This window comes from Oncorhynchus masou, chromosome 9 (genome assembly GCF_036934945.1).
Source record: "Oncorhynchus masou masou isolate Uvic2021 chromosome 9, UVic_Omas_1.1, whole genome shotgun sequence".
NCBI lineage: Eukaryota > Metazoa > Chordata > Actinopteri > Salmoniformes > Salmonidae > Oncorhynchus > Oncorhynchus masou.
In genome coordinates, this window is record NC_088220.1 from 47396344 (window position 1) to 47423453 (window position 27110).

General features: G+C 44.6%; 1 protein-coding gene across 1 annotated transcript in view; it reads left to right on the forward strand.

Annotated features, from left to right (window-relative positions):
- The first annotated feature begins 214 nt into the window (after positions 1-214).
- The window catches only part of LOC135546063 (E3 ubiquitin-protein ligase CBL-like), a 40242-nt gene continuing 13346 nt past the window's right edge, over positions 215-27110 (forward strand). The window contains exons 1-6 of the mRNA XM_064974178.1: positions 215-1080; positions 11370-11617; positions 20902-21048; positions 21581-21737; positions 25037-25158; positions 26313-26450. Coding sequence (XP_064830250.1) covers positions 937-1080; positions 11370-11617; positions 20902-21048; positions 21581-21737; positions 25037-25158; positions 26313-26450 — 956 coding nt within the window. The 5' untranslated portion in view covers positions 215-936. The remainder of the gene's footprint in view (positions 1081-11369; positions 11618-20901; positions 21049-21580; positions 21738-25036; positions 25159-26312; positions 26451-27110) is intronic.

Genomic DNA, 27110 nt, shown 5'->3' on the forward strand with positions numbered 1-27110 from the left:
CAGGTGAATGGTGTCTCAGTTGTTGTTAGGAATTTACCACACCAAAAAAAAAACGTGCTAAAATAATGTGTCTGAATTTACACAGCCAAATTAAAATAATTTCCGATCGTAATTGATGATGCTCTTGAACATGCAAACAGACGCGCGTGCCTGTATTTTCATCTCGAGGTCGCGCATGAAGAGGGCGTAGTTGGAGGAGGTGTTGGGGGGTAACATTTGTGCAAGGCGGGGAACGAAGGCAGGGAGAGGTTCCGCGAACGGAAGGGGATGAACAGGAAGAGCAAGGGCTGCGCACACAGAGGGGGAAACTGCTGGCAGTGTTGGTTTTTCTAAGTGTATTTATTCACCCCGTCTCCTTTCCTGGTGTGTTAATGATTTTCTCTATCTGTGTAAATGTCCCTTTAAGTTAGTTTATTGGCGCCATGGTCAGTGCTTCCTTTACAGTAAGCATATTATCAAGCTAGCGACTCTTGAATGTCTCCAGCCTGCAACTTCCCGTCACCGAGAAGAACGAAGACGGAAAGAGCGAGCAGCTGAAAAGGAAACAGGGTCGGTCAATAAGAATACAGCGAAATCTACACGGATATCAGACTGATAGACAAGTCGATATCGTTGTCTTCTTTTAGTCGACTAGGCGGATCTGCGTTCTTCTCATTGTGACTTGCTTGCCAAACGTCGTTTTCCTTGTTGAGCACCCTGCTGCGGCTTGCTCCACTGTCGCCGAGGCTCGAGCCAACCACTGGTGGGGGGTTTAATGGGAGCCTTGTTTCGATAGAACTCCCTTCTCCCCCCCACCCCCCCGACGGATCCTCGCTCGAATCCAATTCGGGCGCTGTCTTCCCCGGGGGGTGCCCGGTTTTTGCTTAGTCTGACTGGGGAAGGAGGGCGGTCCCCCAGCCTTGACTGTCGCTCTGGCCGACCCTAGTGGACCCTAATATGGCAGGAAATCTGAAGAAAGGCGGAGGACTGATCGGGATGATGAAGGACGCGTTTCAGCCCCATCACCACCTCCATTCCAATCACCAACCAGGGGCCGTGGACAAAAAGACGGTGGAGAAATGCTGGAAACTAATGGACAAGGTGGGTGACTAGCAGTCATATAACTATCCATCTAGCTACCCGGCTGATGATATGTGGCTCAGGAAGCTAGCATAGATGGCTAATTAGCCAGCTCGCTAACTAGACAGCTACAGTACTAGCTAGCCTAGGGGTAGCTACACCGATCAGCTAGGCTACACCGACTAGTAGAGAAAGTGGTAAATGAGCTAGTTAATTATATGTAATGTATTGTATTCATCTGCAGAAGATGTAGCCAGTTGAAGTTAGTTAGAACTACCTATATGGCTGTAGCTAGTTAGTTTGATGCTGGTGTTGGCTGGATTGCTATCTATGTTAGTCAGCTACCTAGGCAGCTAGCTAGCCAATGAACATTAGCTAGCAACATTGACCAAGAAAATATCGCTTGCACGGTGGTGGTGACTCAATCATCATACCAGATTTGAGTCTTGAAAACAGTAGCTAGCTAAGTAAGCAAAGTTAGGCTTGGGCTTTGACCATAGCCACAGAGCTACATTTTACCTTTCAGAACAGAAGATCCGTTCCGTTGACAAAGGTGTGCAATAAGGTTGTAAAATGTTATTCATCATTTGGGATTTAGCTAGCTGGCTAAATGTAATTTTAATGTTCAGTGATTGTAAGATCAGATGTCAAACACTAACTTTCAAACAATCTAACTGCTCGACTCCCAACACTTACTCTAGCAGTGACTCATGAAGTCCAGAGTATTGTGCAGCATGGAAATTAATACATGTGATCATCATAAAGAATTAGCTCCATTTACTTCACAAGAGGCGCAATTCACAACATCATTTCATGGAAATTGTAGCTGGCTGACCCCTAGTTTCCTGTGCGATTCACACGGAATTATCACAGTGATTCAGAGGACAAGAAAGCCTTTTTGTGTTTGTTTCTCTATGAGTAGTCTACACATTTGTCACTCTTTTCTCTAAGAACCCAAGCCCCCGAGGATTGTTATAATGGCACATGTTGGCCAGTTTGCATTGCTCTCCACTAGACAAGCACATCTGCATTGTCTCCGTTAAGTAAAGGTTAAAAATGATGTATGGAGAAGAGGTCACTTCACACAAACAGAAAAAGTGAAGTGACACTGCAATGTCAGTTCTCCTTTTCTGTTTCAGAAAGTGACCTTGGCTTCCCAATCAATGGCACACACAAAGTCTGGTCTGTCTGAGGCGAAGTTGAGGAAGTGTGTGTGTGTCCACAAGACCTTTAGAAATAGAAGACTTTGTCCACGATGGAGGGTTGTTGAAAGGAAAACCACTGTAGAACCTGCGATATGTGTTCTATGGTATGCTGATTTTAGCAGAGTGCTTCGAGGCAGGATACAACTTTACAAATTACACTTGTGGAGACTTTGTTTGCTACTACTGCAACTGGTATCCTATCAAGTATTGTTCATAGCATTTGTCCTTCCCCTCTTTCAAAACAGGTTAATAATCATTACATTGACCCATCTGCATCAGGTTTAACCATTTTTAATACAGGTTTTTCTTCATACGGTTATGCCCCATGCACAAGTTAGTCTGCCCATTCAGATATCACGAGGACAACTCGGACAACAGTGCATGTTTGTAATAGATCTGCCTAAGAACTTCAAAGTTAAGCAGTTAAAGTGTATGAATAGAATTGGTGTAGAGGGTTATTACAGGCTTACTTCTTTTCCCGTGTTGATTGGGTCCCTAGTCAATGTTTTAGTGGTTTTATCGTAACAGGAACCTGCAGTCATGGGTTACGTCCCGAATTGCATCCTATTCCATATATATTGCACTACTTTTGACCAGGGCCTGTAGGGGGACGCACCCGTGATCTAGAGCACAGTGGTATGGGGGGGGGGGTTCTGTCCAAGTCTCCGATCCTGAGGTTAGCGAGAGAGCGGAGGAGGGGAATGCGGAACAGCTAAGAGGCAATCTTTTGGTTTTGTCCAGGCCACCACGACTGGATGTGTTTGCGTGTGTGTGTGTGCACGTTTAGCCAACTGAGATCTCTAGGACTTTCCTTCCTTGGCTACAGGCTTATCTGCTCTCTGACAGGACTTGTGCACTTGGGTTGGAAGTACATCAGGGTTTATTGTGACCCCCTCTGACTGACCTCAGTCAGTTGGCTACACTGAACACATGTAGATGGCATGTAGTACTGTGCGCCTCCTGTAGTCTGTTCTGCTGTGATGACACCGTGTGTTATTTCACCCAATAGATATGGGAGTTTTATGAAAATGGGATTTTTGTTTTCTAATTCTTTGTATGTCTGTGTAATCTGAAGGGAAATGTGTGTCTCTAATAGAGGTCGACAGATTGTGATTTTTCACCGCCGATACCGATTTTATTGGAGGACCAAAAAAAGCCGATGCAGATTAATCGGCCAATTATTAATATATTTTTTTTGTATTTTATTTATTTGTAATAATGACAATTACAACAATACTGAATGAACACTTATTTTAATTTAATACATCAATAAAATCAATTTAGCCTCAAATAAATAATGAAACATGTTCAATTTGGTTTAAATACTGCAAAAACAAAGTGTTGGAGAAGAAAGTAAAAGTGCAATATGTGCCATGTAAGAAAGCTAACATTTAAGTTCCTTGCTCAGAACATAACATATGAAAGCTGCTGGTTCCTTTTAACATGAGTCTTCAATATTACCAGATAAGAAGTTTAAGGTTGTAGTTATTATAGGAATTTTAGGACTATTTCCCTCTATACCATTTGTATTCCATTAACCATTGACTATTGGATGTTCTTATAGGCACTTTAGTATTGCCAGTGTAACAGTATAGCTTCCGTCCCTCTCCTCGCTCCTCCCTGGGCTTGAACCAGGAACACAACGACAACCGGCACCCTCGAAGCAGCGTTACCCATGCTGAGCAAGGGGAACAACTACTCCAAGTCTCAGAGCGAGTGACGTTTGAAACGCTAGTAGCGTGCACCCTGCTAACTAGCTAGCCATTTCACATCAGTTACACCAGCCTAATCTCGGGAGTTGATAGACTTGAAGTCATAAACAGCGCAATGCTTGACGCACAATGAAGAGTTGCTGGCAAAACGCACGAAAGTGCTGTTTGAATGAATGCTTACGAGCCTGTTGCTGCCTACTACTGCTCAGTCAGATACTTATATGCTTGTGTGCTCAGTCAGATTATATGCAACGCAGAACATGCTAGATAACTACACATGATTGATGATATTACTAGTTTAACTAGTGATTATGATTGATTGTTTTTTATAAGATAAGTTTAATGCTAGCTAGCAACTTACCTTGGCTTACTGTATTCACGTAACAGGCAGTCAGTCTCTTTGTAGAGTGCCAAGAGAGGCAGGTGGTTATAGCGTTGGACTCGTTAAGTTTGCAAGATTGGATCCCCCGAGCTGACAAGGTGAAAATCTGTCCTGCACCTGAACGAGTCAGTTAACCCACCGTTCCTAGGCTGTCATTGAAAATAAGAATGTGTTCTTAACTGACTTGCCTAGTTAAATAAAGGTGTAAAAAAATCTTTTTAAAAATCGGCCAAATCGGTGTCCAAAAATACAGAGTTCCGATTGTTATGAAAACTTGAAATCGGCCCTAATTAATCAGCCATTCCGATTAATCGGTCGACCTCTAGTCTCTATGGTCATACATTTGGCAGGAGGTTAGGAAGTGTGGCTCAGTTTCCACCTCATTTTGTGGGCAGTGTGCACATAGCCTGTCTTCTCTTGAGAGCCAGGTCTGCCAACATCGGCCTTTCTCAATAGCAAGGCTATGCTCACTGAGTCTGTACATAGTCAAAGCTTTCCTTTGTTTTGGGTCAGTCACACTGGTCAGGTATTCTGCCACTGTGTACTCTCTGTTTTGGTCCAAATAGTGTTCTAGTTTGGTCTGTTTTTTGTTAATTCTTTCCAATGTGTCAAGTAATTCTCTTTTTTGTTTTCTCATGATTTGGTTGGGTCTATTTGAGTTGCTGTCCTGGGACTCTGGGGTCTGTTTGTGAACATAGCCCCAGGACCAACTTGCCTGGGGGACTCTTCTCCAGGTTAGTCTCTCTCTAGGTGATGGCTTTGTTATGGAAGCACTTCTTTTTAGGTGGTTGTAGAATTTAATGGCTCTTTTCTGGATTTTGATTAGCGGGTATCGGCCTAATTCTGCTCTGCATGCATTATTTGGAGTTTTAAATTGTACAAATCAAATCAAATTTTATTTGTCACACACATGGTTAGCAGATGTTAATGCGAGTGTAGCGAAATGCTTGTGCTTCTAGTTCTGATAATGCAGTAATAACCAACAAGTAATCTAACTAACAATTCCAAAACTACTACCTTATAGACACAAGTGTAAGGGGATAAAGAATATGTACATAAAGAAATATGAATGAGTGATGGTACAGAACGGCATAGGCAAGATACGGTAGATGGTATCGAGTACAGTATATACATATGCGATGAGTATGTAAACAAAGTGTCATAGTTAGTGGCTAGTGATACATGTACTACATATAGATGCAGTAGAAGATATAGAGTACAGTATATACATATACATATGAGATGAATAATGTAGGGTATGTAAACATTATATTAGGTAGCATTGTTTAAAGTGGCTAGTGATATATTTTACATTTCCCATCAATTCCCATTATTAAAGTGGCTGGAGTTGAGTCAGTGTGTTGGCAGCAGCCACTCAATGTTAGTGATGGCTGTTTAAGTCTGATGGCCTTGAGATAGAAGCTGTTTTTCAGTCTCTCGGTCCCAGCTTTGATGCACCTGTACTGACCTCGCCTTCTGGATGATAGCGGGGTGAACAGGCAGTGGCTCGGTGGTTGTTGTCCTTGATGATCTTTATGGCCTTCCTGTGACATCGGGTGGTGTAGGTGTCCTGGAGGGCAGGTAGTTTGCCCCCGGTGATGCGTTGTGCAGACCTCATTACCCTCTGGAGAGCCTTACGGTTTTGGGGCGGAGCAGTTGCCATACCAGGCGGTGATACAGCCCAACAGGATGCTCTCGATTGTGCATCTGTAGAAGTTTGTGAGTGCTTTTGGTGACAAGCCGAATTTCTTCAGCCTCCTGAGGTTGAAGAGGCGCTGCTGCGCCTTCTTCACGATGCTGTCTGTGTGGGTGGACCAATTCAGTCTGTGATGTGTACGCCGAGGAACTTAACTTACTACCCTCTCCACTACTGTTCCATCAATGTGGATGGGGGGGGGTGTTCCCTCTGCTGTTTCCTGAAGTCCACAATCATCTCCTTAGTTTTGTTGACTTTGAGTGTGAGGTTACTTTCCTGACACCACACTCCGAGGGCCCTCACCTCCTCCCTGTAGGCCGTCTTGTCGTTGTTGGTAATCAAGCCTACCACTGTTGTGTCGTCCGCAAACTTGATGATTGAGTGGAGGCGTGCGTGGCCACACAGTCGTGAGTGAACAGGGAGTACAGGAGAGGGCTCAGAACGCACCCTTGTGGGGTCCCAGTGTTGAGGATCAGCGGGGTGGAGATGTTGTTGCCTACCCTCACCACCTGGGGGCGGCCCGTCAGGAAGTCCAGTACCCAGTTGCACAGGGCGGGGTCGAGACCCAGGGTCTCGAGCTTGATGACGAGCTTGGAGGGCACTATGGTGTTTTTTGCGAGTCTCAATTTGGTGTTGGTGAGAGGACCCCAGATCTCACAACAATAGTTCTACAACTGAGTCAAGAATTTTTAGACAGATCCTAATTGGTTTGTTGAATTTTATGTTCCTTTTGATGGCGTACTGAGATTTACTGTCAGGGCCCAGGCATCTGTCTCTCTCTCTCTGTTTCTGTCTGTCTCTCTGTGTTTGTCTCTCTCTCTCTCCCTCTCAATTTCAATTTGAGGGGCTTTATTGGCATGGGAAACGTTTGCCAAAGCAGGTCTCTGTTTCTCTCTCTTTCTGTCACTATCTTGCTCTGTATCTCTCACCCCCTCCTGCTCTCTCTCCTCTCTCCTCTTCTCTCTGTGTGTTGTCTTTTGATCCCCATGTTATTCCACTGATAAGATCAGCCTGGAACTCACGAAGCAGATGCAACCAGCCCTGCTCTGTGACTAGGCCACTCAAGACATGGTGGGTTCATTTGAAGGTTGGCCAATTCGGCATCAAATTGTGAATTTGGGTGGTGTTTATGATGACTGAGTTCAATAGACGGAATAGGTTCAAGTGCAGAATTGAGACGACAGTCACGTTCTCCATTTTATTACATGACAGTTTGCTCCTGTATCTCTTTATAATGCACGAGGAGAGTGACTTGTCTGAGTGCAAGTTGAATATGAATGTAGCCAGTAAGTCTAAGGTAGACAACAGATAACACTCTGTTTTAGATGGGGCTTTTATACTGGACACAAAGAAGAAGCTGACAAAGTAGATGATTGATTAATTTCTGGAAAATAGGCCCTCTTCCTTGTTTCACTTTGGTCAAGTTATTCATTCATCACAGAATGCTGTGGCATGCATGTTTATGTTGTATATTGATTATGTGTTTATGGTCGTGACTCAGCTAGGGCTGTGGAGGTCACAACATTTCGTCAGGTGGTGATTGTCAAGCAAATAACGGTCGGTCTCACGGTAATTGACCGTTAATTAACGTAAACACATTTAGCATCTCCTGGCTTCCAAACAGCCTACAAGTCATTTTAAAAAGTCTAACAAATCCATTTAATATAGCCTACACTGTCACAATCAATCCATTTATTTTAAACCGGTCTAAAGAACCATGATATGAAGAAAATGGTCATGTCCTGATGTGGCTATGCCGAATGGCTGTGGGCTACACTAGTTCATTTAACAGACAAGATTTGCTTACAATTCTGTGGCATTATTTTATAGTATGAAGAACACAATTGAACAAAGCTGAATAAAACAAAACATTTCTCAATGATTTCAGGGAGTGCGCATGTGCAGCTGTTCTTTGAGCGGTTAACAAAGAAATAAGTATTCCTATATGTTTAATTTAGAGTTATGCAACTTTAGTTGTTCTACAAACATTGGGCTATATGCTATGATGCTTTATACATTGTAATGCTTCACGATGCGACTCTAATGATGACTTGAAAAAAAGTTGCTTGAAAGCAATGCTTTGTTATTTTGCGCAGGCTGTACACACTACATCCGTCTCTCATTCACAATTTGACAAGCACTTGATAATGCCTCGAATTTCACGGCGGCATGCCCTTTGTGGTCGTAATGCACCCTAAAAAAATCCATGCCTTCTGCGGCCCAGATTGCTGTGTCGTTCCCTTCTCCCTGAGTGTGCTGTGTTATCCAACGCGTCTCTCACTCACATACCTCTCCGTCACGCGATCGGGGTCTTTCTCACAGGCTATAAGTGAAGGCCGACACATCGGGGACACAATTGCGCGCATCCTTATCTAATTCCGAGGTGCATATTGAAGATATTAGAAGAAGTGTCCACATTTACTTTTCATCAGCCAACAAGATGAGTAGGCCTAACGAACAGCAAAAGCACTAGCCTATGTCAATCTACTATCCCCCATAGTGCCAAAGTCGACTTATTCTGTGCGAGGAATTAAATATTCCAAACCTAGTCCGGGACAGTTGTGGGATACGATGGATCGAAAATTAATACAACCACTTGCATCAAACTTTGTTATGCATGCAATGTTGATGAAATAGATAAATAGTTTATCACATTATAAGCGCAGCAATGCACACATGGTAGTGGGCTATAAACGCAAATGTTCTGTTAGCGGGAAAACACCATTATCAAAAGTGACCGCAATTATGCATGCAATGCTTTTATTATAATTTATAAAGGTACATTTTTATAGTGAAAAGGGAGCTTCCCCAAACTTGAAACTCACTCACTGCTTATATACAGTGGGGAGAACAAGTATTTGATACACTACCGATTTTGCAGGTTTTCCTACTTACAAAACATGTAGAGGTCTGTAATTTTTATCATAGGTACACCTCAACTGTGAGAGACGGAATCTAAAACAAAAATCCAGAAAATCACATTGTATGATTTTTTTTTTAAAGTAATTAATTTGCATTTTATTGCATGACATAAGTATTTGATACATCAGAAAAGCAGAACTTAATATTTGGTACAGAAACCTTTGTTTGCAATTACAGAGATCATACGTTTCTTGTAGTTCTTGACCAGGTTTTTACATACTGCAGCAGGGATTTTGGCCCACTCCTCCGAACAGACCTTCTCCAGATCCTCCAGGATTCGGGGCTGTCGCTGGGCAATACGGACTTTCAGCTCTCTCCAAAGATTTTCTATTGGGTTCAGGTCTGGAGACTGGCTAATATTGTCACCCATCAGACTATTCTTAACTTAATCGTGACTTTACAGAAACAAATTAATATATGTGACATTTTGTTTTGATTTAAAATGTACCATTATCATACACCTGCATCAAAACGGGCTGCGGAAATTAAATGTATATCAAATCAAACTTTTATTTGTCACATGCGCCGAATACAAGTGCAGACCTTACCGTGAAATGCTTACTGACAAGCCCTTAACCAACAGTGCAGTTCAAGAAGAGTTAAGAAAATATTTACCAAATGAACTAATGTAAATAAAAAATAAATAACAAATTAACACAACATAATAATAGAGGCTATATAAAGGGCGTGCTGGTCAGTGTGCGTGGGTACAAGTTAGTTGAGGTAATTTGTACATGTAGGTAGGGGTGAAGTAACCATGCATAGAAAATAACCAGCGAGTAGCAGCAGTGTACAAAACAAATGGAGTGGCGGTGGTCAATGTAAATAGTCCAGTGGCCATTTGATTAATTGTTCAGCAGTCTTTTGTCTTGGGGATAGAAGCTGTTAAGGAGCCTTTTGGTCCTAGACTTGGCGCTCCGGTACTGCCTGCCGTGCGGTAGCAGAGAGAACAGTCTATGACTTGGGTGACTGGAGTCCCTGACAATTTAATGGGCTTTCCTCTGACACCGATTATTATATAGATCCTGGATGGCAGGACCCCGGTGACGTACTGGACCCTACGCAGCAGGTGCCATACCAGGCGGTGATGCAAAAGGTCAGGATGCTCTCGGTGGTGCAGCTGTAGAACTTTTTGAGGATCTGGGGACCCATGCCAAACCTTTTGTCTCCTGAGGGGGAAAAGGTGTTGTCGTTCCCTCTTCACGACTCTTGGTGTGTTTGGACCATGATAGTTCGTTGGGGACATGGAGACCAAGGAACTTGAAACTCTTGACCTGCCCCATTACAGCCCCGTCGATGTTAATGGGGGCCTGCGTGGCCCGCCTTTTCCTGTAGTCCACGATCAGCTCCTTTGTCTTGCTCACATTGAGGAAGAGGTTGTCATCTATGCACTCAAATAGCGAATGCAGGATGCTTTCCACCGTGGTTTATTTTCATGCCAGCCAGGTAGGCTATACTCCTGTTGTAAATATAAGCAATGTGCTTAATATTAGGGAAGTTGAGAAACAAATATAGTAGGCCTAGCCTATAGAAGTCTGATGGGATCCTATTTTTATTAGCAGCCATCACTCTTTCTCCTGCAGTTGCATAGCCTATAGAAATATTGCCGATTCATAAGAAAACAGAGCCCTTCCCTTTGTGTATTGGAGAGGGACAGACCTATGTGTGTGTGTCGTCTATTACCAGACCAACAGCAAGCTTTAATCCTGAGATGACTATTTCATTCTCTTCACTGTGTTGAAGGCCTTAAAATAGACTCACTTAGTGACTCTCAGGGTTTGCTATCTCAGCACTGCTCTCACTCGCTCTCCCAGGCACTTTCACTCGCTCTGCCACTTCTCCTCCAAGTGGCTTTTCTCACTCTCTCACTTCCCTGTAGTCCCTAGTCCTTACTGGACTTGACGCTCTGGCGACACTCTGGTGCGCAAGTGATTACTTGTCAGAGAGAGCTAGAGTATTTTACGTTTAGGTGAAAAGTGTTATGATCAATATAATCCACGTCATCACACTATCATACCGATGTATTTATCAAATGGTGTTCAGCGGTAGTTTCGTTTTAGTCCCCTTTTCACTGACCGTTGTGTATGTAGGCTAAACACTCAAGCGTGCACAGACGTTAGTTTGTTCAGTTAATGTTTGGGTACTTGTCAGGGTTGTGGTCAGTTCACTTCCTGAATTGTATTCTATGAAGCTCTTTTCAATGTGCAACTTTTCAAGTCAAGAAATAGGATTTTTATTTACTTCCTGAATTGTATTAAAAAGCAATGGATCCCAAACCTGGTATGTATTAGCATACTACTAAGTCTCTTCCACCACCGTTGCTGACTTCTCATGTGTTTCAGTAAGCTGATTCATCATCTCCCCTATGTGTCCTATCCTCTCCCTCCATCCAGGTGGTGCGTCTGTGCCAGAACCCCAAGCTGGCACTGAAGAACAGCCCACCTTACATCCTGGACCTGCTGCCAGACACCTACCAGCACCTCCGCACCATCCTGTCCCGCTACGAGGGAAAGATGGAGACGCTAGGCGACAATGAGTATTTCCGCGTCTTCATGGAGAACCTGACCAAGAAGACCAAGCAGACCATCAGCCTGTTCAAGGAGGGCAAGGAGCGCATGTATGAGGAGAACTCTCAGCCCAGGTGAGATGATGACATTGTTGGAGATTGAGGTGGAAATTGAACTCGTTGTTGACGAAATACAGGTACTTTTCCTAAAATACTTCTTGGTCTCACAATTGCCATTTCCTGATTTAAAAATAATAAATAAAAAAACGTTTTATTTTTTTCCCCAAGACATCAAGATAAGTGCCTTTGTTTTTGTACCACGAGCGCGTGTATTGAGCCGTCTTATCCTCCTCCTGAAATGCTCCTGTGAGGTCGCACTCTGACCTGTGTTAGATGCTCAGTTCATTCACTACCAGAATATTAACCCTTTTTGTTAGCCCAGAGCTAAGCCGAGCTGTACGGTGCTTGCCTTGGTTACACATCCACCATAAGTCCAGGAACTGTGATTTGAAGGAACACGTTGAAAAGCAACGATCTGAGCCAGTACGGTTTGGGACGGCACAATATAGCTTGAAAAGGCTCTAAATTTCTTTCTCCTACGTCTGAAGTGAAGTGGGGGGGGTATTTTTGTGTGTGTGCTGAACCCCTCCCTGTCTTAGCAGGCAGGTGTCGGGTTTGATCTCATCGGTGGGTACGTTTCTGCGCCTCCTTAAAGTGGAGCAATGTAGTCTTGTACTGAGTAACAGTCAAAGAGAAGGGTGCTGTGGTTTGTACAAGTGAACATTTTGTGGTCAGGGTGACGCTGATCTATTTGCCTGTGTTCTGTCTGTCTCTGTGTTCCCAGGCTTTGCCGTTAGTCTCCCACAGACATGAGGGTTGTAAAGGAGCTAAAGAAATTGCAAAAATACAAAATGTAGTCTTAACACCGTAGCTTTTTGAATAACATCAAAAACAAAAAATATTGCTCCATACACAGTACAAACGTACACATAAGATCAACTTTCAGACACACACAAACAATGACTACGTCTTATCTGAACAGACCCGCATGTTCACACACCCATCCCTCGTGCCTGCATTATTGTTTGCCACTTGGTCTTAAATTGTATCAATTTAACGAGCATCGTTTTGGATGAGATTGCTAATCAAAATGTAGTCTAACGTCTTTTGACATGACCAATATCATATTTTCCCTTTATGATTTGTAGCTTAGGGGCCAAATTATTCAAGCATCTCATAGAAGGGAATTGTATGCAGTGCCTCTAGCAGAGTTGAACAAGCATGTTAATGTTGACGACATTTTATAAATCCCGGCAGAAATGCAGGATTTGGCTTAAATCTTTTGGGGAAATAGGCTGTAAAAATGGTCTATTCTACTTTGCCAACGGCACCCCATATAATTCCTACTCCAACGCTTGATAACTATGGCCCCAGGTTATACAGTTAAAAATGACAATGAAGCTTGATTTGCACATTCCTAACTTATTGCTGGACACACTCCAAGCCTCTCCCAGGGTCAACCGGTTACACGCAGTGGGAGCATGAATATGATGGCTCGAGTTAAGTATCAAGTATCAATGGCAGGATGTGGCCAAATATTTTCTCCTTTAATTAACTGACACAAGTTGGGCCCCTGAGCTCATCTCCAATGTACTCAAAACACAACCCTTTTAAAAAATTTTTTTTTTTTTAATGAAAACTGTGGTTAATTTCCTTCTTTTAATGCAACGAATCAGAGTAGCGATGACTCTCTGCCTGTAGTTTTGCATGGCTTCTGTTTTTTTGGACAATGAGTCTCCTTGTGCTGACACTAAGGGAGAGGAGGAGGCTCAGTTCACATTCCTCTTCTGTCTTCCCCCTAATTGAATTAGCATTAAGTAACAGACCCATTTGAACGGTCTTAACCACTCCTTTGTGAAATACATTTTCATCATCACTCTATTACAGAGCGAGTGGGTTCTAGAGCCGGAGCTGGTAGTAACCGATGAAGGCCACACACACACACACACACACACACACACACACACACACACACACACACACACACAGGGACCAGAGACAAAGAGCACTATTGTGCCTAGAGGAGGGCTTCAGTGAGTAGGCTCTAGCCCAGTAGCGTGGTTAGTGTGTTACCAGCCGCAAACGGCCTTAGCTGTGTGACACTCCTCCCATACCAGGGTTCTTAGCACAGTGTGCCTTACATGCTGACTAAACCGGGTGCGCGCATGTTGATTTTTGTCCACCCACACCAGATGCGATCAGGACACAGAGGTTGAAATGTCAAAACGAACTCTGAATCAACTATATTCATTTGGGGACAGGTCGAAACGCATGAAACGATCATAGCCATTTTATCTAGCTAGCTTGCTGTTGCTAGCTAATTTGTCCCGGGAGATAAACATTGGGGTTTTATTTTTACTTGAAATGAGTAAGGTCCTCTACTTCGACAATTAATCCACAGATAAAAGGGTAAACTGTTGCTTCTAGTTAAGGCTTCTTCTTTGGGCTTATTATGGCAGTTGGCAACCAACCTTTTAAGGTGCATTACCACCACCAACTGGACTGGAGTGTGGACCTTCGTCTTTCAATCAATCACCCACGTGGGTATATGCTCCTAAAAACCAATGAGGAGATGGGGGAGGCGGGGCTTGCAGGAATGTAGGCAGACACAGAATTTTAGGAGCACAATGAAAAATGTTTGACATATTAAAGCTTGTCCTCCCAAATTAACATTCCAGGTTGCACGGCTAAATATTTAGGCGCAGATGCAAGTAAAATGGTCGCACTGTAGAGCCCTACGTTACCACTCTCGTTCCTCCTGGATAGGCTGGAGATGGTTAGAACAGTTTGATACAGTGTTAGCTTCAGCCTCGACTTAAATAGTCTCCTGTATGGACAAAAATGTTAGCTATTCCCTTTCCTCTGGTTGTTGATAAAGACGGAGCACCATTTCAGTGAAAAATGATGGATGCTAGCTATGAATGATATGACGATTACGTGGTCGTCCCACACGGTTGTTTCTTCTCAGACCGTTGCAGTACAGAGAGCGCTAGTGGGTGGATGTGGTGCCGAGTTGCCCTGCAGACTTCTCCACAATATTACCGCTGCGAAATTTGCTCTTCAGTTTATCTTCATTTTGGCGTCCGGTCCTCCATATTTAGATTTGAGCAGCACAAATATTTTTTGCTCGTCTTGCACGCAGACATACTGACACACAGCCCCCATAGTTCTGAGGAGAGTGATATTTGTGTTCAGCGTTCTGACAATTGCTGGTTGATTCCCACAACCACCGTAGACTGAAAGCCTTTTGCTAATTTTAGTTGTGCTTTTTGTGCGGTGGTGGCCTGACATGGGAGTCTAGCTGCAACGCTGCTGTGTGTGAGGGGGTGAAGTGTTGGCTGCGGGCTGTGAGCTGCTAGAAGGGAACTAATGATTAACAGTGACACTGTCACACACTGTGCTCGCCACACAGTTTCTTCCCGGTAGACTGCAAGCTTCCTTTTCCTGTTTCTCACAGGCCACCTAGTGCCATTTCTACCCTGCTCAGAGAGAGGGGGAGGGTGCGCAACAGGGAGAAGGAGCACAGCAAACGCTAGCCTGTTTATAACCACAAAGTCCAGTCTGAGTATGGAGTTGATCAATGTGTGCAGAAATAGGCCCTTCCAACCTCCCCTATATCTGGATATTGTTCAGACCTCCCTGAGCTTTGCCGTTTGATCTGGCTTCCTTGGCTAAGCCCCTGACCAGCGCTCCGACTGCTGGTAGTTAATATATCCTGGGGGGGAGAGGAGGGCTGGTTCCCAAATGGAACCCTATTCCCAATATAGTGCACTACTTTTAACCAGGGCCTATGTAGGGAATGGGGTGCCATTTGGGACGAGGACAACAGAAGAATTGTCCCGGGGTGGAAGGGGTAATCCATCTGCAGTCCGAAGCGTGAGACAAGGCTGTTCTTCTACTCCAAGTCCCGTTTTCATATCCACGGGGCAGGAAACCAGAACAGGAGTGCGGCTTTCCTTTTTAGTGTGGCTGCTCTCTCCTGTCACTCCACCACATGCCCATGATCCTGGCCTTGTTGGGTTTATGTTTTCAGATCAACATTAAAAGCAAGTACTCCCATCTACATTCATGCAGCCCCTGTACAGCGTGCTGCAACCTCCGCGGCTACAGCTGAGGGTATTGCAGATGGTGGGACCCCAGTGATGTTGGGAGAAGGATCTGCATGGTTGGCCATGGGCCTCCTACTTCATCTCCCTCACTACTGCAGACACTCGCTGTCTGTGCCCTCCTTTCTCTCTGCAGACAGAGGAAGCCTCCCATATCTTCTTGCACCTGGCAGTCTCAAGCTAGTCTGCACGTCCCTGATAGTGCCTCAGTGGCTCACACAACCCCTTTTATTCTGTCCATCTCTTCTAATGCCACATTGTCTCTTCTCTAAATAAGCAGACAAAACTATTGCAAATGGTTTCATTTTGTTAGCTTTTCGAATGTTGACAAAACAGTTGTCGTATGTAGCTGCTATGAAAAGGGGCTTCACTGCCTCCTATCTGTGCTGCCGGAACTCTGTGGTATCATGCCAAGTTCATGTCCCTGCCAGCATTAGTACCACAACATCCCTCTATTTGCAGAGGGCATGTGCCAGTTGCTAAATTAGTCCCTCAAAGCCCTGAGCCTGCCCCGTGGATATGACTTCCCATTTTCTATAGACTTCCCATTTACTATACCAGCCTGCTGGTAAGACCATAGTTCCTCACTCAGGAGCAGGCTATTGGCTTTGACTATCTCTCCCATCTTATTTGCTGGCAAAGGTCTGCGCAAATGGATCAATTCCAGCAATAGGGAAATGCACTGCCAGATAACGAAATCATTCCAAAGGATGTGTACATTCTTAGGGCACATGCAGAGAATGTGAGAGAATGTGAGAATGCATTTTGCATACTGTAGCATCACTCTGAGTCTGCTTATTTGTATTTAACCTTTTAACTAGGCAAGTCAGTTAAGAACAAGTTCTTATTTACAATGACTGCCTAGGAACTTGTTCATGGGCAGAACGACAGATTTTTACCTTGTCAGCTCAGGGATTTGATCTTGCAACCTTTTGGTTACTAGCCCGACTTTCTAACCACTAGGCTACCTGCCGCTGCTGAATTTGACATTCTTTGCCACTTCATGTACCAGCAGTTACTAATATGTAACTCCAGTACTGTTCTGTTTCTTGACGAGTTCTGTCAGATCAGACAGACAATTTGTGGTTGGATGTGAGAAATGGAAAACATTTCTTAATGTTTTAACAGCATAATTAAGAAAATAAAAAATAAATTTGTCCTTAAGAACAATAAGAAAAAATCCTACAATTCAATGTGAATTCACAATACAGCTGCCAGCAATGGTTTTGGTCTCGGTCGACTGGTTTATTGTTTTTTCGATAGGCTGACGGTCGGCCGAGATTTTTGTTTTTTAGTCGAGCAGTCCAAAATAGATTAATGTTGCGTTGCTCCTGAAATGGCACCCTATTCCCTATTTAGTGCACTACTTTTGACCAGAGCCCTATGGCGAACTATGCAGTGAACTATGCAGTGAACAGGGTGCCATTTCGGACACAGACATTTCGGACACAGACTTTTTATTTCACATTAGGCCATTAGGGACCATGCCAGTTATCTACTCTGACTTAATTTGGCTTTGTGAAATGCCCTCGACTGGCGGGCATTTTACCCATCATGCCACATGCAGGCCAAACTGTTAGCACTGCTGTGAATGGAAATGCACTTAATGCTTCCTGGGCTCCGTTTCAGCTTGAGTTACACTGGCCTGCACATCACCCCAAGTCCGATCGCACACGCGCGTACCCACACACACATGCACGTATGCACACACGGAAGCAACACTGCATCGTTTATTTATGGCATACTGCTGCTGCCAGTTTCAAAATAATATAGACTGTATAGTTCTCCTACTGGGTTATGAGGAACATTAGGCTTTAAACAGTTCCTTATTTGACCTGGGGACACAGCAAATCGGCGACGTAAGGCAATTTAGACAGGAAATGGTAAGATTACGCATCGGTCCCTTTCTCTAACCCTGTTAGCACTTTTCGAGTGGAGCGTTTTTAGGCTTTTCGAGTGGAGCGTCTTTCAGTCTTTATCAGGGTGGATGATATTAAAGGAATTAAACGGTTAATTGAAAAATAATTAATAGTGAGCCTCTAGGTTTTGCGTTGGTGCGTCAGGATGTGTCAGTCAAAGTATGTGTGTCTGCGTGCGTGCACTCAAGCGCACTTGTTTGTGTGCGTAAGTCTGCTGTCACTGCTGTTTCCTGGCAGAGATCCGGTGAGCAGCCAGTTCCGGAGAGTTAAATGTATAATGTGATGAAAGGGGAACCCAGTGTGGTTGCGATGTTTTTCTCTGTAGAAGTGTCTAGGACTACTGTGGTGTGATTGTGTTGCTGCTGCACGGTAGGTGTTGAGGGTCCTAGTTCACAGACAGACACAGACAGCCCGACTGCTACATTGTATTGCATTGGGAGTAGACCTACCACCAGGCTTACAGCATGTCAATCCCTCTCTCCCCGATTGTCATGTAGGCCTAATGTGTAGTGCCACCAGCCACTGTGATTTAGTCCCCCAGACCGGCCGTTCGCCAGTAATTGGCTTCAAGTGGGCCGCCGCTTTAATTTTCTAGCCTTCTATCGCGGAAAACTGGAAATGGGAAGGGAGCAGCCAGCTGCTGGTCAAAGGTCATGCCCTTATAGGAGGAGGGGGTCACCACCAGGAATAGCGTGGCCCATCGCCACGGTAACAGCGGAGATCTATGCTCTGTTGTCGAGGCTACGGTGGATTGGGGGGGTATATATGTATCTGCGGGTTGACTACTGTAGCTCGCGCAGAATTAGAAAATGTATGCGTCCCAAATGGCACCCTAGTGCCTATATAGTGCACTACTTTTGGCCAGAGCGCTGGTCAGAAGTAGTGCGCTATATAGGGAATAGGGTGCCATTTGGGACGCAAGAAAAAGACGTGCCACGCCGGGGTTAGCAAAACACACAGCCGCCCACGCACTGAGGTTGCATTTACTCAAACACTCTCTTTCTCTCCCTCCTTTTCTTTTTCTTTCTCTCCTCTCCTTTTTCTCCTCTCTTCTCTCTGGCAAACGATGTCCTTGGATTTTTCAGACGAAAAGGAATGGCCATAAATAATAAATGGGTTTGTGTTGTTTTTTTTGGCGTAGTCTTTTGGAGTTTCTAACTAACTTTCCTTCGGTGCTATTGTTGTATCTGTGAAGACTGGTTTTGAGTTAAAGCAGATGATGCATACAGACAGAGGAAAGAGGAGTAGAGTAGAGGACAAGTCAATATGCACTTGTTGGGATCTGAGAGGATATGATAAGCCTAAACAATGTGTTAATAGCGCCACCTTGCCCTCTGATAGGATAGGAATAGCTTAGCAGTGTGTCGTCTCCACTGTCCACTAGGCTAGTCTCTGTATCAAAAAACATACAGGAGAAGGTTTAAAGGCTCCCTGCCTCTCTTGGCTTAGCCTTGTAGCATTGGAGCCATGCCCAGCCGCGCACAGAAATACAGAGCACGTGTTGTAGCACCAAGTTCTACCCTAGTCAGAGATATGAGGACACACATACAACAGACACGCTGGCAGGCGCACTGTAAACTCATAAGCTACAACATCACTCTTGGGATTGGCAGTTTAACTCGCTGTCTTGTAGACTGTGACCCTTAATGGTGACAAGACACATTCACACTAGTCTCTCTCACACACAAGGCATACCCTATGCCAGTGACGGGACACAACTGTGCTTCACCGAGGGCACTTTGCCACCTACAGAGCAATGCCCTCACACTAGCCTTGTCAAGAACCAGGCTTCCTTAAAACTGGAAGCCAGGGAAAGGTCATGACAGAAAGATTGTAAAAGGAGGTGGACACCCGGTGGAAGTTAGTGATGCAACACATCAAACCAATCAAATGCCTTGCTTGGGCGGAACTCCAATTGTGCTAACTAGCATGCGGAGCAACTCTGTAAAATGTGTCTTTCCTGGTCTGAAAACGGTGATGAACATAACACATAGCACCAACAGCATGTGGGGGGAGGGTTCTTGAAATGTAGCAACCAATCAAAATCTTGCCGCTGGGAGCCAGCAGGCCATTCAAATAATTTTTGCACAACCTCTAGGGGAGGTGTGACCGTGGCGTGATTTTAGCGGTATGGCAACGCAAGACTACCCTGACACAAACAGCGTGCGTGTGTGTAAAGGTGAATCCAATATACGCTTTCTGTTTGCCGTCACTGCCCACTCGGTTAGCTAGGGTCAGTAATGTCAACCTCACCAACAGGACGTCCCCTTCTAGAAATGTGGGCACTTATAATTGGCATACTTTTCCAGCAGAAAATAAATTGTTGTGACTAAATTAAGCACATTGGTTGAATTTGACATTTAAACTGGAAAGTGTGAAGGAGGGGTTAGAGAGTTGAATTGTCAGACGGGCTTAGTTTTGCAAGGGTCGTGTCAAGGTGACGAGGGGAAACGGCACAGGACTGATTTCTAGCGGGGCAGATGGGCTTCTACTGCTGCAGAATGCCTCGCCTCACTCAAAGCCATTCGCAAAAAAAGAGGCTGCATTTCTTTTTCTTCTCGTCTTGGCAGTTGGGTGTCAAAACATCCCCCCCACAGGCGTGCACACACGCTCACACACACACGCTCACACACACACGCTCATACAATTTGGCAAGGTGTCTGTATCCTCACTGTCTTTTTCGAGCTCATCATAAGGCTCTGTCCTCTCCTCTATCCCCTTACACGGCCTTCCCCACAATTCCTCTGTGCTGGCATTGGAGAGAGGGAGAGACGCTGCTGCCGCCACACTCTCGCGCTCTCTTGTGCATGTCAATTTTCCCAGCCCCCCCCCTCCCCCAAGAGCCTCGCACAATCCCTCACTGTGCTATTCCGTGCTTTCTTTGCCACTTCGTCCCCCCTGCTGCCACTGCGCTCACCCGCCTGCATTTTGCCTCGTTGCTCATCTGCCCAGGGGACTCTGGAATTGGAAAAGTGTGCCAGGCATGGTGTGGCCTCCAACCCCTCCCTTCTACCCGTCGACCCCAACCTGCACGCCCAGGCTAGCGTGTGTAAGGTGATGGAGGTCTAGTCCCTTTCTCACTCACTCACTCACAGCTTCCACCATGGATTTCAGCCCCTGGCCTCTATCTATGTTGTGGTGTGGAAATTACAAAGCCATGTTAACATGACATTTTAGTTATCAGTGGCTAAATTTAGCTGAAATGTGTAGTGGCTGTTTTAGGGAATCTCACCATGGATTAGTTTGTCTTGGCCCATAAGACTACTTTCAGGGTGAGGAACCATCCATTGTCAAGTTGTATAATACTCTCTCTCTCTCTGTTCCTCTTCTGTAGGCGGAACCTGACCAAGTTGTCGCTGATCTTCAGTCACATGCTGGCTGAGCTCAAAGCCATCTTCCCCAACGGCCTGTTCCAGGGGGATAACTTCAGGATCACCAAGGCTGACGCCGCTGAGTTCTGGAGAAGATCATTTGGGGACAAGTGAGTCCACCTCTGCTCTCTACAAAAAGTTGACATTTACAGCAGGCTAGCCAGTCATACTGAAAGTATTTACATTTAAGTGGTAAGATTGGATATATTTATGCACCACACGATGGAAATTGGAAGAAAGAAATTGCTTTGATGTTTCAAGCTATGTGAGGTAGCCTAGGTAAACCGAAAGTATTTAATTTAGTCTTTTTTAACATATTTTTTTTGTTTCCTCCTAAACCAAACTATTTTTATTAGTCACATTTTTGTCAGTCACCATAAACACCCAGAACCAGGAAAAGCAACTCCATAAAATGTCTCAATAAAAATCGTCCCATGGCTTAATGTCGCAGGTGACCCCTGCTCTAAACACTATTGTTGCGCTGTAGCGAATAACATGTTTGGAATATTCAGGGTAGAATCAGAAGTGGGATCGGACATCGTAAGTACAATAACGATGGAAGGTTTAAAACACTGCATCAACGTTGCTTGTTCAACTCAATGGGTATAGTATAGTAAACTTGTTGTCCCGATGTGTTTTAAGGACGATAGTGCCTTGGAAGGTGTTCCGGCAGGCACTGCACGAGTTCCACTCCATCAGCTCGGGCCTGGAAGCCATGGCCCTCAAGTCCACCATCGACCTCGCCTGCAACGACTACATCTCAGTCTTCGAGTTTGACATCTTCACCAGGCTTTTCCAGGTTGGGCCTATACTCACACGCACGTGCAAACACACACGTACATGCGCATGGACACACAAAATCACGAGCACAAGTGCATGGATATACACACACACACACTCGCATGCCGAGATGCACGCAGACACACACTCAAATTCAGGGTCGCACACACACACACACTCACACACAGCCCCCCTTGTACTACAGTCCACTGCGCCAATGTGCACAATTTCTCTTGAGAGATGAGTTGAGAAAAGAGTCAGACAATGTATTTGTGTTGAGTATATCAAATTTTATTGGTCACATTCACATGGTTAGCAGATGTTAATGCGAGTGTAGCGAAAATGCTTGTGCTTCTAGTTCCGACAGTGCAGTAATCTTGTTAGATATTACTGTAGCTCCCATAGAATAGTCATCCATAGTTCCACCACACACCATTGTACCATCACTAACTCCTATCCACGGTTTAAAAGCTGGGGGTAATGGACCAAACAATGGCCATCACTCTAGCCAATAGTCTCTTACCATAGCCGCACTTTCTAACTACACATGAGTTTGGCAAAGCAATACTTATTGTGGCCATGTGTGTTTCTCTGCTATGAGGTATCGGGTGGCTGTTGCCTGCTAAGATAGAGGGCCAGTGTTTTGTAGTGGCTGCTTGCGTGTCTCCAGGCTGAATTGAGGCCTCTTGCTGGCTCTTGTTGTTGGCATAATGCAGTCTCCAATTCTTAAAGAACCCACTTTACAGCAGTGGATCTCAACTGGTTTTGCTTCAGGAGCCAAATTGATCCAGGTTGTCTTAGTCACGATATACTATCCGCATCGCAATTTTATTTTTGTCAAAATGCGTCTGGAAAACGGTTCAATTCTATATTGACAGTTAATGTGCTAATTATATGGCAACGGAACAACTTTCCCACCTTTTTTTTATTGTCAATTACCCATATTCTGGTTTGAGACTCCAAAGTCAACCAAATCTGCTAAATAAATAACTCTATATTGAAAATACTATGATTGAAGAAAAGTAGTTCAGAGGTTAAATTATAACAAAAAAATATAGGTTCATTATTTCTAAACATTTTATACCTGGTTTTAGTCATTTAAATTCAGACTGCTGTATAAAAATAAATAAAAGTTAAACCACTCACGACCCATTCAAAACCAGTTGAGAATCGCTGCTTTACAGGGAGTCGGGACTAGATGAAATTGTTAAGTGCCTAGGAGAGGAGTGGCTTTTTTGGGGCTAATTCTATCAAGTTTTTAAGTGGCCACCGTACAGAGAACAGAGAGAGCTTACTGGGCCAATCTTTCACTGCTCGTCAGCTGTGAGGAACAAACTGTACTAAAATGTACCCGTCCTGTCACAAAGGACCTTGGGATCTGACTAGTCCTTAGGAAATATGACTGCGTTATTGACATTTTTGCAATTCTGATCCACTAGTGACGCATCGCTAATCTAGTTGCATTGGAAAAAGTTCTAGTGGCTGTTTCCCAGACACAGATTAAGCCTAGTCTTGGACTAATGTACGTTCACCGGAGATGAATTTCACACACGTCATGTTTAGTGCTGCTGTGCAGTGGCCTAAATGCTAAAAGACCAACAACCAATGTCCCCCCGTAAGTGATTGTCCCAATTGGACAAGTGCAAGTAGTTGCCCCTTGTTTCAATCCATTTTCTTCCGTTTGGTGCCTAATGAATATGACCCACGCCACTTACATGCCAATTTCAATACCTCAAAGCGAAGATTTATGTAAATGTTCCCCTTTTTAGTCACCTGTTTATTTTGTTTTTTCTAAGGCACGACTAGTATTTGTTCCCTGAGGGGGAAGTGTTCTTCAGTCTTATTTTTTCTTCAACATTTTATTTTGTATTTTCTTTAGGCCCCAGCTAGCTCCCTGGCTTGTGTGATAGTGAGTGGATTGGATACAGTGCAACCTTGGTGGCTGGCTGTCTGCGAGTCGTGCCGAACAGCTGAATACATGCCCTTTATTTGGGTTTTGGACGCGCCCTCGAAATAGCCGCGGCGTGTTTGCCGAGAGCGCTCGTGTTCTTTTGAAGCCCCCTGCACATCAAGGTCATGCTTCTCATCAGCATGTGAATGAACCTGTATGATAGAGCGATAGTGGATAAACTGCAGTAGGGCAGAATACGATGGAAGCATCATTTCCAGTTAGTAACACAAGACTGGTCTGGTTAAAAGTAGTGCACTATATGGAATAGGGTGCCATTTTGTGACGTATTCATTTGCTACTTGCTAGCTTCCTTTGCCTGTAGTAGTACATGTATAATTATGACTGCCATCTGCCCGGTATGTCTTATCTATGACTATGGTTCCTGTGCTATCTCACGGTTAGGTGTAGCGCGTTAGTAGACTTGCTAGTGGCTCTCATCGGTGATGCTGCATGCATGACACTCAGCAAGGTAAAGAGGAACGCGTTTTACGATGGGTGTGAGGTCGCTCTCTTTCCGTTCGTGTTGTGGCCGGAAGTGAAAGCTGGCTGATGTAGCCTAGCTGACTCAAGGGTCGCGTCCTAGGGTTGTGTACATTGGGCGTGGGCTAAGAAAAGTGTCTTAATTAAAATACTTCCACATTTTACAGTTAAAAATGACATCTGAGAATGCGTCTTTTAGAAGAGGAAGTGACAGGATGGCATTGTTGCGGTCTGTTGGGTCACCCATACATGCATAACCCATTGCTTGACTGTATTGTACAAGGCTCAGTCTTTGGTCACTTTGTTTCCACTTCATTTTGCCACTAAACCATCAGCACGAGTTCACTTCACGCTTTCTTTCACAGTTTTTGACGTGTCAAGAGACCTCACAAACTCACTGGTGTGGATCCCCCTTCGCACCGCTACGCATGCTAGTCTAATTGCTAAGTCAATTTGAAACGAGTTTGTCATAGTGCGTTAGCTTCCATCTGCTAGCAGTAGAACTTGCACGAACACTGGCCTAACTCTATTTCCTCTTTTCTGTTGTCTCTGAACATACATTTTAAGACCAGACGGCTGAAAAATAGTTCCTGATGGTGTGTCAGGGTGCTCTGAACACTCTAATTTGAGTCACAGGCAGTCGTATTGCAGCGCAGGGTGATTGACTCTTAGTACAGTACATTCGTAGCTTCTCACTGTCGTTACCACATTACCATTCCCCGGGGGCAGATCTCACATGAAGATAAGGTTGTATCTCTGGAGAAAGTAAAGGGGGCTTTTAAGAGTCAGCGATGATTTGTTGCATTACTCGCCACGGTGTACCACTGTGTTGTGCCACTGCAACGACGTGACTCACCTTCTGCTCTGTGCTGCGTGGGTGTATGCAGCCTTGGTCGTCTCTGCTGAGGAACTGGAACAGCCTGGCGGTGACTCACCCGGGCTACATGGCCTTCCTCACCTACGATGAGGTCAAGGCCCGGCTGCAGAAGTTCATCCACAAGCCTGGCAGGTCAGTGAGAGAGTCTGCATACAGACACATGCGCACATTAACACACACGGGCACACACATCGTATGCACCTTACTGCTTATTAATATACTTTCATTCAAGTTACTCTCCCATTATAACCATGACTTTACATATTCACCTTTATTTTTCTCCCTACAACATATGTGATTTTTATTTGTATTTTTTTTATTTCACCTTTATTTAACCAGGTAGGCTAGTTGAGAACAAGCTCTCATTTGCAACTGCGACCTGGCCAAGATAAAGCATAGCAGTGTGAACAGACAGCACAGAGTTATACATGGAGTAAACAATTAACTGGTCACTGACTTGAGACTTGCCCGTGCTGTCACGTACTCGCACTCTCCAAGAACAGCTACTTAGACTACTGTTAAGGCGCACTGCTTTCTTACAGTCTGCCTGTCATGAGCTTACACACACACACACACTAACAAACTCGACCTAACACACTCTGGCGAGCACCGCCAGCTTGGCTGTCGAACGCACACTTGCACAATGACACCAGAAGGCGCCAGTCCACCCTCACCCCTAGTCACACGTGCCCCCCCCCGTGGCACATGGAACAGCATGGTACCTAGCATCAATAGGTCTATTGTAGAGACTGGGCGGATGTCAGTACTCGCTCCAACAAGAGGGCAAGTGTGTGACCCAACGCGGCAAGTATTGAGCCTTCGTTCAACCTCTTATTCCTAGATGACAAAATTGGTGACTCTTTAAAATGATTTGAATGAATAAGCATTACTTAACTATGTGTGGATGGTGTATTCATATTAATAATGCTAGAGGATCCTGTGATGTGTAAACGTTTCCAAGCGTTGTGAGTGTGTACAGCATTGTAAGCTGTGCCTGTGTGTGCGTGCGTATGCTGCACACGCTTATAAATTGTATTGCATATAGTGTGCACACTCACACTATAAGCAATACAATTTATAGGTGTGTACAGCATATTATTTACAAAAGTTTGTAATGCCTGCAATTGCTTTATAAAAGGCTTGTTAATGAAAATATATCCTTTGGTATTGAACTCAGGACAGAGAAGCTCACCAGGAGCTTAGGGTGGGGATGAGCTGGGATTGGGCATTTTTTGGGGGGTGTTTTCCCTATTGTCATTAGTTCTTTGTGTGTGTGTGTGTCACAGCTACATCTTCAGGCTGAGCTGCACGCGACTGGGCCAGTGGGCCATCGGCTACGTCACTGCAGATGGGAACATCCTGCAGACCATCCCCCACAACAAGCCCCTCTTCCAGGCCCTCATCGACGGCTTCCGGGAAGGATTGTGAGTTCACCAACCTCTTTCTTTGTGCGTCTGCCTTCCTGTCTCGGTCTCTCTAACTGTATCTTTCTCTCTCGTCTCTCTTTCTCTCGTCTCTGTCTATTTCTCGCTCTTTCCAGTCTCAACTCGAGCTGATAATTTTACATCTCAAAGTCCTTGCAACATGTCTCATGTTGCATCGGCCACGACTCCATGTCCCCTTCTGTTTTCATAAGCAGCAGGAGAGTTTGATTTGCAATGTGCAGTCAGTGGGTTTGGGTGGATAGTGGCTATAATGGCGTCTCCTACAGCATTGGTTCCAAACTCTGGTCCTCGACTACCCCCAACAGTACACCTTTCTGTTGTAGCCCCGGACAAGCACACCTGATTCTACTTGTCAACTAATAATCAACTCCTTGACAAGTTGAATGAGTTGTGTTTGTCTGGGGGTTTAAACAAAAAATGTGTACTGTTGGGGTTACTAGAGTATGCCAGTGTTCAAACTTCTGTTTTTTGTTTTATAAACGCTGTGGTAAGAATCTTGCTGTATTAGTCTGTGAAAGGTTGTAGGCTACATGTGATTTGCTTTGCAAAGAGCCTCATACATGTGTTCTATAAAGCCACTATCTAAAGTATCACTTAGGCCTCAAGGTTACATACAGCTGCGACTCAAATTACACCCTA